The sequence below is a fragment of the Dendrobates tinctorius genome, unplaced genomic scaffold (genome assembly GCF_039654945.1).
Source record: "Dendrobates tinctorius isolate UK_male_01 unplaced genomic scaffold, ASM3965494v1 ptg000060l, whole genome shotgun sequence".
In the NCBI taxonomy this organism is placed as follows: domain Eukaryota; kingdom Metazoa; phylum Chordata; class Amphibia; order Anura; family Dendrobatidae; genus Dendrobates; species Dendrobates tinctorius.
This window is the reverse complement of record NW_027361728.1, coordinates 81,240,867-81,253,970: the sequence shown is the minus strand read 5'-3', so window position 1 is coordinate 81,253,970 and position 13,104 is coordinate 81,240,867. Positions and strand designations below refer to the sequence as shown.

Here is a 13,104-nt window from a genome sequence, read left to right as displayed (position 1 = left end):
CTGCACCGTATCCGGCAAAAACAGATGATCCAGCGGGCTGCGGCGTCTACCGGATCCAGTTTGACAACTTTTCGCCGCAGCCCGCCGGATTTAAAATCCGGAAATCTGAAAGTAGCCTGAGTCTCTGCATAAACAATACTCATATTATTTTATAACTGAGTGTATATTCTGGCTCCATTTGAACCTGTAATCAATTAAAGGAAACCTTACATTCCATAAAATTAGCAGACAATAGTAGCAAATCCAATCTTGTGGAGCCTTTTTATTGACCAGTGGAATAAAGAACGTAAGCGACTTATTAAATCCAGCAGTGAGTGGTATGGTATAAGAGACTGGAATAGGATGAAATACTAATAGTACAAGGAACGGGATCTCTTTTATATAGTTCATAGGCTTGTTAATAGAAAGAAGCCTTTAGTGCGTTTGGCTCTAATTAGTCACACGGTGACACAGTAATAAGTGTGCAGGCTATACAGGAATCAGAAACTGCTCTCTGATAGTTCTTTTTATTATCTACACCCAGGTACTATTTTAACATTACTCTCTGGAAAAACTGTCAATTCTCTGATACTATGGTGAACAACACACTAGACCCATTATCAGAAGGTTTACATCAAGTAGTGATCCTCCTCATCATCCGAGTCAGTGAGAAGAGCAGTAGTAGGGCAATCTAAGGGTACATGTCCACGATCCGGAGTGGCTGCGGGTTTCAGGTTATGTATTTATGCAGCGTGAAACCTGCAGCGGCCAGATGTTACCGCATAGTGGATGGGATTTCTGGAAATGTCTATGTCCACTATGCGTGCATAGTCACCTGCGGATCACCCGGATACACTGAGCATGTGGCGCGTATTTTCAGACCGCAGCATGTCAATTTCTCTTGCGGACAAACCTGCGTTTGATAGAAGGTAGCGCTTTGGTTGCAGTGAACATGCGCTGCATCCAAAGCTCTGCTAGTTCCGGATTGTGGGCACCCGGCCTAAAGCGACATACACTATGACTAGTGATGAGCGAGTATACTCGTTGCTCGGGTTTTTGGCGTGCTTGCAGATTTAGTTTTCATCGCCTCATATACATGATTTGCGACTGCTAGACAGCTTGAATACATGTGTGGAATGCCTGTTTGTTAGGGAATTCCCACATGTATTCAGTCTGTCTACAAGTCGCAAATCATGCAGCTGAGACGAGGAAAACTATATCTCCGAGCACGCCAAAATACTCGGAGGACAACCGAGCATGCTCAGAAAAACCCGAGCAACGATGCTACTCGCCCACCACTAACTATGACATGTTATATATTTAGTGTAGATTGAAATGAGTAGAAGCCGGAGCAAAACAAATATAATCAGCAGAACAACCTGAATTAACAGGTGACTATGCCATGTTAGGCGAGAGTCACACGACCGCATGTTCTCCATCTGAGAAAATCAGTCTGATTGTGCTACTCATACTCTGATCAGAATGTGATCAAAGTGTGATTTCATTTCTTCCGATGTGGAGAATAAAAAAAAAATGTTTCTCCATTCAACCTGTCTGATAAATTCGAGTACAGTCCCACTTTTTCACGGACCAATAGTCTTCAATGATAGCGTGCGATCCATTTATGGGAGACAAATCGTGAATAATGCAATTTTTTTTAGAGTGATAAGAGGAAGAAATCAGACATGTGCACGGACTCATCGAATAACATTGCTCTGAGTGCAATCCAATGTTTTGGCAGATTGCACGCAGACCGAAATTTTGGCAGTCTCTACACGAGACCTTACAGAAATACATCAAATCCATGTTCCAGGCATCTGAAGTCTCCGCCTAATAGGCTACCATATTCCACGTGAATCTGAGGTTTAATTTTCTTTCTTCAGTATCTTTGGTTTCCCATCAGACATACGGAGCCCCAATATGGCATTGCATCTGATGCCTTATAATGTATACATTGCAACACAACGACACTGCAGGAAATGCAATAATACTTATGCTTTTCATAATGATTCTCAGTTGTCCATTCGTTTGTGAAAACATTTCCAGGATGATAAACCGATGGGTCACTGGGTGTCCCGCTGCAGAGATCCCCAGTGATCAAATGTTGTGGAGGCAGCAGAAAAATGAGATGTTCTATGTAGCTGATCGCTGCTCTCTCCAGAACCGGCCCGGACCCCCACATAATTCAACATGTACTAATATAATAGGGCATTTAATGGGGCTTCTTAGTCAGACAATCACAATGTTATCAGCACTGGCATTAGACAGCGGGATGCGCGTAATGTGCAGTACTACATGACTGTCTTAGGGTCCCGTTTCACATAGCGACGCACCAGTGATCCCGACAACGATACAACCTGGTAAGGATCGCTGGTGCGTTGTCACACAGCAGCTACTCTGAACGATTCCAGCTTGCGTCCCTGAGTTCTGCGTCGCCAACGAGGTCGCTCGTCAGCATTAAACACAGCGATGCATGCTGGCCAGTGGGACGCCGACGATGAAAAAATGGCCAGGACATTTTAGCACGATCAGCGATATCCAGCAGGGGGGCCGGTCGCTGCTATGTGTCACATGTAGCGAGATCGCTAGCGAGGTCGCTGTTGCGTCACAAAATCGGTGACGCATCAGCGATCTCGCTAGCGATCTTGCTATGTGAGACGGGGCCTTTAGGCTGGGTTCAAAATATATATAAACTTGGCACACACTAAAGGTTTCTGATGCAGAAAGGTGATTTTTAATTATACAACAGTACATACATACACAGACGTTTCGGTCTAGGACCTTCATCAATGTACGATATATTGTACTGTGAGATTCTTAGTGACTGGGCTTTGTGAGATAGACCAATCCTGTGAGGAGGCACATGAAGCCGTCCCACTGCGTGGTGATTTGTGGAGTGTGGACGCAGTATCCACCGCGAATCCCAAGTGGTACTTGGGATTCGCGGTGGATACTGCGTCCACACTCCACAAATCACCACGCAGTGGGACGGCTTCATGTGCCTCCTCACAGGATTGGTCTATCTCACAAAGCCCAGTCACTAAGAATCTCACAGTACAATATATCGTACATTGATGAAGGTCCTAGACCGAAACGTCTGTGTATGTATGTACTGTTGTATAATTAAAAATCACCTTTCTGCATCAGAAACCTTTGGTGTGTGCCAAGTTTATATATATTTAGTTCACGGATTGGGATCCTACTTGGGCACCACCTACAATTCTCAGGGTTGTGCCAACGGTTTTGTTCTTTTTTAGGCTGGGTTCACACGTACCGGAACTCTCACGGAAATTACCGCGAGAATTCCGGAATTCCATTCCGCGGGAAAATCGCATTTTAAATTCCCGCGGAAAAACTAGCATTTTGCAAGTGTAATTAGCTTGCAGAATTGCTAGCATTTTCCAAGCGATCTGGAGCATTGCTTGGAGAACTGATTGACAGGTTGGTCACACTCGTCAAACATAGTGTTTGACGAGTGTGACCAACTTTTTACTATTGAGGCCGCCTATGCGGCTTCAATAGTAAAACATAGAATGTAAATAATAATAATAAAAAAAAAAATATATTGTTATTCTTACCTTCCGACGTCCCGCGCAGCCTTCCCGCCTCTCTCCACGCTCCCAGTAATCCTTTGTGATAATTACCGCAATGACGTCCGTTCTCGCGGGATCGCGACGTCTCGCGGTCATTCGCGATGACGTTGCGCAAATGACCGCGAGACTTCGCGATCCCGTGAGAGAACGGACGTCATCGCTCGCAAAGGCTTACTGGGACCAGGAGCGTGGAGAGAGGCGGGAAGGCTGCGCGGGACGTCGGAAGGTGAGAATAACAATTTTTTTAATTTAAATTCTATTTTTTACAGTGATATGGTACCCACAGCCCGGAGGACAGTCTCCTCTCCTCCGGACCGTGGGTACCATCCACAAATGTTCTGCTTACTTTTCGCATGGTGTGCACAGCCACATGCGGAAAGTAAGCAGAACAATGCATTCCTATGATTGCGGGATCGCCGCGATTCCGCGAAATTAATGAGCATGCTGCGTTTTTTACCGCAAAGCGATTCCGCCGTGGTAAAAACCGCAGCATTAGCACAGCATTGCGGAATCCCATAGGAATGCATGGGATGCTTATTTTTTGCGTTTTCGTGGCAAAAACGCGCGGAAAATACCGCCGCGGAAACGCGAAAAAAACGGTACGTGTGAACTCAGCCTTACTCTACATACATTATACTTTATTGACTTCCGACACTGTCCAAAACTGGAGGAGAATTGGGCGAGTAAGCCATAAGTCCTCGTGACCAGAGTAAATGTTTGTCTCCTAGACTTTGCTGAGAAACTTTAACACAAGGTCCAATTGTGGTATCCACTTCTGTGTGTAGCAAGGACAGTACCAGCTTTACGTTTCTGAACACATGATGAAGGGAAAATTTGATTATGAAGCTCCATAAAATGGCAATGTAAGGATCCTCCTTCTCAGCGCTGCAGCCAGAATAGTTATAGGGTATGTACAGTTCACAACCATGAATTATTACCTAAGTGCGTAACATAAAGAGGAAATTTTATGCACTCGTCTAGCAAGGAATCTTGCTTAAAGTGAAACCTGTCATCAGGTTTTTCTACCCCAAACTAATACCGTCTATGTAAAAGTACTGTAAGGTCTCGTGCACATGACTATAGTTTTGGTCAGAGTTTGATCCGTCAAAACAAGGGATCACACTGGGACCAATGTAATTCAATGAGACTGTGCACACGTCCAATTTTTCTTCATTGACTAAGAGGTTAGAGGGAAAAAAAAAACGCAGCATGCATGATTTGCCTACTATTATTGGACTGCACTCGGCCATTTAAGTCTATGGGTCTGTGAAAAAAACCAGACCTCACTCAGATGACATCAGATGGCTGAGAAAAAAGGAGAAAAGAGAATTTTATTTTCCACATCTGAGAAAAACGGTTCCCATTATGACCAAACAGAGAAATGAGCCACTCATGCAGAGGGCGAGCGCTGCACTTACAGCTCTGCTGCTTTTCATCGCTATCCGTACCACCTGCCGCCTGTCTCTGGTCAGTGATTTACAATTTCCCTTCAATGACAACCCTCATCCACCCATGATTTATTGCAAGCATCGTCATTTAACAAGGAAGTACCAGCCTAATAAGAATCTGATGAAAACGATCAGCTTTTGGCGCCATCTGTATCGTTTGCAGATCACGCTCGACACTGACCGCTTTCTACACTTATGCTGCTTGTTTCTGCACCGGTCGTCCCAGTGAAGAAGATGGCCGTGTCTGGTGTGGTTTGCAAACTTTGGGGTCAACTTTAGGGATTTTTTACATGAAGTTTGTTTGTTTCAACAGGTTTGGCCAGACTGATCAGCACTGACATTAGTTCTGATGGCAAATCATGCATCCTTTAATGATCAATTTAACAACACGCCACTGTGGTTTCCAGTTACATTATGGCCAAGTCAGGGCCACTCCATCTGGCTTTACCCAAAGGCTTTTCAGCCAGCAGTTACTATCTGATGCAATGAATCCACTATGTCAGTCTGGAAACAGGATAACACACACTGTAAGGTGAGTAATATCTCATGTCAGTAGTGAGTAATGTGACATTATCTGACACTCTTACTATGTGTATATTTTTCTTGATGTCCTTAAATAAAAATCTTGGGTGTCTGATTTATTTTTATTTTTTTACACATGAGCGCACTCACTATCGCAATCTAACACCATCATTACAGAAAGACGATGAAGATCTACTTTCTTCAAATAAATTCCTGGGTAGTGGTTTCCAGCTCAATTGCAACATGACCTACACACGTCACTGTCACCCACAAAAGAAGTGAGCTCATCTGAAATATTCTGGAATTTTCTAACCCTTCTCATAATGATGTACTAGGAAAAATAAGCAAAAACTTGAAATCTTAGTTGACAAATAGCTAACTTGTGGAGGCAGTCAGAGTAAAGGCTAAATCATGGGTGGGCAACAAAATTTCCTGTGGGGACTGAGAAACTGTGACTGTTGTGGAGGGCCAAATCGATGGGCTGAAATGAATTCTAATCAATATTATTATTAATAAGATATTCTTTATAAGATAGTCATTATAATTATTATTTTACATTAACAATAATTGTATCACTTCATACTGAGCAAAAATTATAGAGGTTGTCCACTACATTTACATTTATAATCTACTGTTAGGACAGGTCATCAATGTCTGATTAGTCGGGGTCTGACACCCGGCACCCCTGCCGATCAGCTGTTATCGGTGTCTGCGGCGGCAGTACTCACTTGCGGAGTCCCAACCCCACCCATTACATACAGTATTAGCCCCCACACAGCCCCCTAACATATATTGAATCAATAACATCTGAATTGATAACATGACATAACCAATAATATTACATATTCTATGGAAGCGCAGTTTGTCGCGCGAAAAGGCCATCGTCCAGGTCATCACTCTCCCGCACACTCTCTGCCCACCGCTCGGCCTGATGTCTTGTCTGAATAAAGGATTATGGTTTCTGAAGTTTTCTGTTTTCTTTGTTTGCTCAATCTAAACAGTAATTAAATCACTGAGCGCATAATCCATATACACTCCCGACAGAAGTTATGTCGCTTATCCATGTTATGTAAATAAAAGCTTATAACCTGACGTTAAATTCATCCATTGGTTGCATAAAATATTCTTTTGAATGCTGAAACCCTCCGAAATGTGGTTTAGGTTAAGAAAATAAATTGCCATCGATGTAGAAATATTGATCATTTAATAGACAAAGAATGGTCAGATTTTGGCAAGTGTGAGCCCTTACATAGCCTCCTATATACAATCTCAGCCCCCACATAGTCTCCTGACAATTTCACGGGTGCCAACACTTTCGGCCATGACTGTATATATAACTGTACATTAATGTGTTGGAAGGAGAAAACACATGCAAACCTAAGGATCTGTGAGACAGATGAGTCTCCTCGCTGATTACAGTTGATCACTGTGATCATCTTAACATCAGGGGTGCCTTCTTATAAAAAGGGATTGTCAAAGATTAAATTAACTTGTTGCTGTTGCCAACTAGTCAGGATTCAGCTGTCATTTTCTAAACTAGTTTGAAAAAATAAAATGCGCTTACCTGAGGCAATAAGCTCACTTTTCCATGGAGAATGATTTTGAAAAGCAGTGCATCTTTCCAGAAACAACACCACACCCATACATGGTCTGGATATGTAACTGCAGCTCTGATTTAATGGAATGGAGATGCAATACTACACACATGAAAGCAGGTATAGTTTATGGTGGAAGAAGATGAACATATTTTTCTTGTCATGTTGAGTCCATTTACTATGATTTAGCCCAGTGGGCACGAACCAAGACAGCCAAAGGGCTGGAAAAAGTGGCCAACGAACTGTTCTATGCCCTCGCCTGTCCTCTGCTGCCCACTTCCCAATGTCACCACTATCCACATCCTCAGGATACAAATAGCGGCAGCTCCTGTTTCCACCAATCAACGTGTGACTGAGACAGCAGACATGATTACGGAGTAAGATGTGGAGAGTAAATGCACCAGAGTAGACCGCTGGGGGAACAGTAGTGAGGCGAGTATGTGTTTATGGGATATTGGAATGTATGGAGGGGGATTGCTCATACTGTATTGAGAAGGCTATGTGAGGGCTCATACTGTATATACAAGGCTATGTGGAGGCTCATACTGTATATAGGAGAATATGTGGGGGCACATATTGCCCACAACTGTTACTTGCCACAGGTGAGTTTGAATGAGCATCACTGGCTTGAAACAAAGTTGTTTACCCACAATTTTGGAAAGGTGGCAACAATTTTGTCCAGCCCATTTTGCGGGTTTTGTGTGAAATTATGCCCAATTTGCCTTTTTTTCTTTTGGTTTTTTTTTGTGCCGTTTCAAAATACAATGGAAATAAACATTTCTATTACAAAACATGTGTAGTTGTAATAATTTTCTATGAGAAATACTTCAGTGTCTGGATCAATTTCAATGGTTCCAATACATTTGGCCATGACTCTATATGATTGAAATTGCAGCACTGAGGAAAACAAAAGTCATAAAAATATTGAAGCCACAGAATTAAAAGACATGTTAATGATATGCTGATGAAGCAAACTTATTATTTTTTCAACCAACAATTTTCCAGCATTATTATAGAAAGTTGATGGCGATCTACCTTCTACAAACAAATTCTTGGTCAGTGATTACCTACTTCCTTGCAACATGATCAAAAAGATGCTGTCACCCACATAAGAAGTAAGCTCATCTGAAATATGGTGGCAGGCACTTTTGCAATTGCTGATCAATGACGTCACAAATGTGCTCTATGTGAGAGAATTCCGGAGATGCTGCACTCCATGGTAGCACGAGTGGGCCATACAGACAGCTCGCAGTAGTGTGAGCAACATGCGATCTGACATTTCTGAATGAAGAAACATCTCCCGGGACACTATGGAGTGTAAGTGCATGTATTTCTGCAAATAGCGCTCATACTCGATACTGAATAAATTGAGATGCTCTGAAAATGTTTCCATGTTTTGATAATTTGCATATCATTTGCACAGTGAATTCCTCCAGAATACCCTCCACATGCATAGTATAAAGACCCTACTGTACCCCACCTCAACTCCCCAGGCAAAGTTTGGTGACCCCAACACAGTATGATCCCCCAACTGTGACCCCCACACAGCCCTAAATTCAGTATAATGGGCCTACATGCAGTATAATGGCCCCACACTGTATAATGGCCCCATTAGCCCTAAAAACGGTATAATGCCCCCCACACAGTATGATGGACTTCACACAAATCTTCATAATGTATTTTTGCATGCATACAATATAGGCCCCCACATAGCCCTCTATAAAGTATAAAGTCTCCCACATAGTCCTACAAAGATTACAATGGCCTCAAAATAGCCTTCCAAATAGTATAATGCCCCCACATAGCCCTTCAAACATTATAATGGCCCCTACATAGGTCTCCAAATATTATAACAGACCTCACATAGCCCTTCATATAGTATAATGGGCCCCATAGACCTCCATATTGTATACTGCACCCATAATTCTCCATATTGTAGAGTGTACCCCATAGTTCTCCATGTGGTATAATGCATTCCCCATAGTCCTCCATATAGTATAATATCCTCCCATAGCCTTCCACATAGTATAATGAACCCCATAGTCCTGCAAATAGTAAAATGCACCCCCATAGTCCTCCATATAGTGTAATGAACTCCCCTTAGACCTCCATATAATGCACACGCTTAATCCTCCATATAGTAAAATACACTCCTCATAGTCCTCCATATAGTATAATGCATGCCCCATAGTTCTCTATATAGTATAATACAGTCCCCATAGATCTACATATAGTATAATGCACCACATAGTCCTGCATAAAGTATAATGCACTCCCATAGTCTTCCATATAGCAAAATGAACTCCCCATAGTCCTCCATATAGTATAATGTACATCACTTAGTGCACCATATAGTATAATGCACCTCCATTGTCCTCCATATAGTATAGTACATTCTCCATGGTCCTCTAAGTAGTCTATTGCATTCCCCATAGTCCTCCTTATAGTATAATATACTGCCCATAGTCCTCCATCTGGTATAATGCACTCTCCATAGGCCTCCATACATTATAATGTACTCCCCATAGCGCTCTATACCATATTATGGCCACCACAATGTACTCATTGATTTTAATAAAACAAATATACTCACCTTTCCTACTCGTTCCACCACTGCTCCATTCTCTGCATCGAGCTCTCTGAAACACGGCACGCCTCAGTGCAGTGAGCATCATGTAATGACATCATTATGCCCACGACACTGCGACGTCGGATGCTGAGAAAGAATAATGGGGGAGGAAACATCAGCTGACGCTCCCTCTTTCATCATTGCTTTGAACAGCTGAGCATGTGATGAAGGAGGAGGGGGCTAATGCCGGCACTGTCACGAGGCCTTCCCCGGTTCCCGGGCCCCATAGCAGCTGCGGTATACCATGGTCCCTTGAAGACAAAGCCTGTCAGTGTGCTTTAATGGACATACAGATGTCATGAAGAGGGTTTAAACATTATTGGTTAAAATGGAGTGCCACCATGTAATATCATGTCCACCACAGAAGGTGACAACCAATGCCTCAGCAATATCAGCTCTGTGCTGCATTCATAAGTGGATCACTTTTAATTGCTACAGCTAATTAATGTACGATAGGCCATAAAAGTGAATTAAGTACTTTCTCATCCAATGTTTAAAAGAGCTTCATGTTGAAAACAGTGAATGGTTTGTTGTAATTATTATAACATCCTACTAATTTCATATAATATGCATCCCAACATTGAAATACAACTCAGTGAAAAGGTGAAATTAGACAAGACGATAGTCGGAAAATGAGCATTCATAAGAAAACTAGCTCTTAAATCCACCAATGGAAATACGGCAGCGATCACCTGACAAATGAGAACAACGCTCATTTGCTGGATTGTTTATAACAGAAAAAAAAAAACCTCTTTATCAGCAGCACGTAGCCCTGAGCAAAACAGGCTAACAGGACATATGGGATTGAATGGTCATTCAACGATCGTTCTATTCCCATCAGTAATTCATCAGCTTCCTGTGTAAACAGGCCAGTGATTGAGCACCAATCAAAATCAGCCTTCCCAAATAAACTTTAAAGAGGTGGTCTGAAATACAAATTAATTTTCATCCAACATTGCTATCTATTTAACGCCATAATGTAAACCAATTTCTAATATACTTTAATTAAAAATCCCACATCCTTCCCTCACTACACTATCTAACTTCTTTTCTTTTTCTTTACAACTTCCTTTTTGATGACGAATCATTTGAGAATCCCAGGAATACTCAATAGTTAAGCGTCATCAAGGAGCAGAGAGTGGCGCTCACAGTTTCATTTCAGGGCTGAGTCCCTTCTCTGTCACTTAATGATGTGCACAAAGACAGTGCGCTCTCTCGCCGGCTCAGATCAGAAATAACAAGCTGGCAAGTGGCAACAGAGCGCACTGTCAGTACACAAGTGACTATTTCGGACCATCCCTTTAAACTTAAAGAGGACCAGTGACCAGGTCAAAAGTGATCATTTTTTTCTCTTATTTTATTCCTGCTGCTTTTTTTTACATCTGCAATATGTTTCCAGGGGCATTTGTAATGTTTTATGTCTTTACAAGTGGGCGGTGCTCATAGGGTAATAATGCTGAACAGGATAGAGGCACACCCCCAAGGTAAATCCATAAATATTAGCACCCAATAAAACGGCCAATATCTCTAGATGAGTTTGGCAGATTAAAAATTTTTTTTTTAAAATCTGGTGACAGGTCCACTTTAAATGAAGTCTGTCACAAATATGATCATCTATAAATGTGTCACTGGGTTTTCCATAGTGATCATGGGGCTAGACATTTTTCTAGCTTTGGTATGAGTAATGCTACTGAAGAACACAAGTAGGACTGGCCAATAACAGATAATAATAGATTGCACTAATATGCTTATCAGATGGTAATGAAATAAGCTTTAGTGACCCTTTAAGCATTTTTTTTAACAAATCAGTAAAAACCCTGTGGCAAAGACCTTGAATTGGGCTATTCTGTGGCGCAGTATACAGGATACTCTGTTTTACAAGTCTTGTCCGGGCCTAGGGAAGAAGATTCTGTGGTTCTAGGAACGGCCATTGAGCCAGTTTTTATTGGCCAGCTTGTCAACACGAGTCTAAAGGCCAACACCAACATTGATCCTGTAACAGAAGATGATCCTGTATTTTGCTCCAGATGTCCCCACTGCTGCTCTAATGAACGTACAGACAAGGAGTATATTATAATGATGACCACTGTGCCCATACGATAAACCTGCACAAGTCCCATCCCGCACTGATGTTATCTTCATTCTTCAATTGTACTTAATGCCCAGAGCAAAAGTGCTAATGAATATTTACCAGCCGGCTACATTGGAACAGTCATTGCTTGCCACAGGCCTTCTATGAAAATGTCATGGACTACAAAATACCATTTTTATACCCCGTTGTGTACACTTAATAAGATGATCATTGCATATTATTTTCACTATGATAGAACATAAAAAATAAATGCACTTTGTACTCTGCCCTACCACGATCTGCCATGTATGCTACAAGGCTTGTGCACGTACCGGTCAGCCCCAACACATCACTCATCGATAAGACGTAGACAAGAAGTCACATCATGCAGCAGCAAATGATAGTCGTGTTACATAACATATAGACGGCATAGTATCAGCATCACAATGTATGCCAATAATACAAAACTATGAAAATATCAGAAGCGATTAATCCCCCATATTATAAATGGCACAGCTGGATCTGGATACATAATCCTGCCGCCACTGTCACAGTTTGCAAAGGCATACTCTACCATTATGATCAGAGTTCTCGGTCGGCTTAGTTCATCCACATCATCCTGTAGCACGATTTCATGTGACAGGTCTTCTTGCTGTCTGGTGCAAATGTGAGGACAGCTCCTCTGTACCACTGAGCGAAAGGCTTGGAGCAGAACAATGCTGGCAGCACAGCCCATATCTGCATCCTGAAGCCCACAAAATAACTTCTATGTTGATGCTATGGTTGTACAACAGTGGCTCCTTGTCCCTGGAAGCAGCCTACACTGCAGCTGCAGCCAGCAGGCTCTCCAATCAGTTCCTGCTGCCCGGATCATCTGATCACAACTAAATAGCTTGGATGCAGCTAAAGGAAAAGACTTCATCCACTGTAACTGAACACTTGCACAGACATTAGGGCATGAGGCAGGCTCCAAATAATCCTGGAATCGAAAGAAGACCGAGCTTTCCTGTTTCCAAAGAAAAGACTTGCATTTTCACGCTTCTATTAAAGTCATCTGTTCAAATAATGTACTCACGTGTTGGAAAAATAAAAATCAGGAAAATGTCTTATTTTATATAAAACAACAGTGAACAGCAAATGTTAAATTATGCACCGCGAAAAAGCTCTGAATCATTGCTAAACAGGAGCGATCCCCTCACAGACTGTGATTTTGGGGATTCAAAAATGCCCCAAGACTGACGCTGTTAGGCTGGAGTCACACTAGCGA

At 42.2% G+C, this 13,104-nt stretch overlaps 1 protein-coding gene across 5 annotated transcripts in view; it reads right to left on the bottom strand.

Annotated features, from left to right (window-relative positions):
* The window catches only part of DOCK10 (dedicator of cytokinesis 10), a 387,536-nt gene extending 374,896 nt beyond the window's left edge, over positions 1 to 12,640 (bottom strand). For 4 of the 5 annotated variants that reach the window (XM_073579089.1, XM_073579094.1, XM_073579091.1 and 1 more), the window contains exon 1: positions 12,412 to 12,637. In XM_073579089.1, the coding sequence (XP_073435190.1) occupies positions 12,412 to 12,573 (162 nt within the window). In that variant the 5' untranslated portion in view covers positions 12,574 to 12,637. Of the gene's footprint in view, positions 1 to 12,411 lie in introns of all 5 variants that reach the window. The other variant, XM_073579093.1, reaches the window with a different exon arrangement.
* Positions 12,641 to 13,104: the final 464 nt, after the last annotated feature.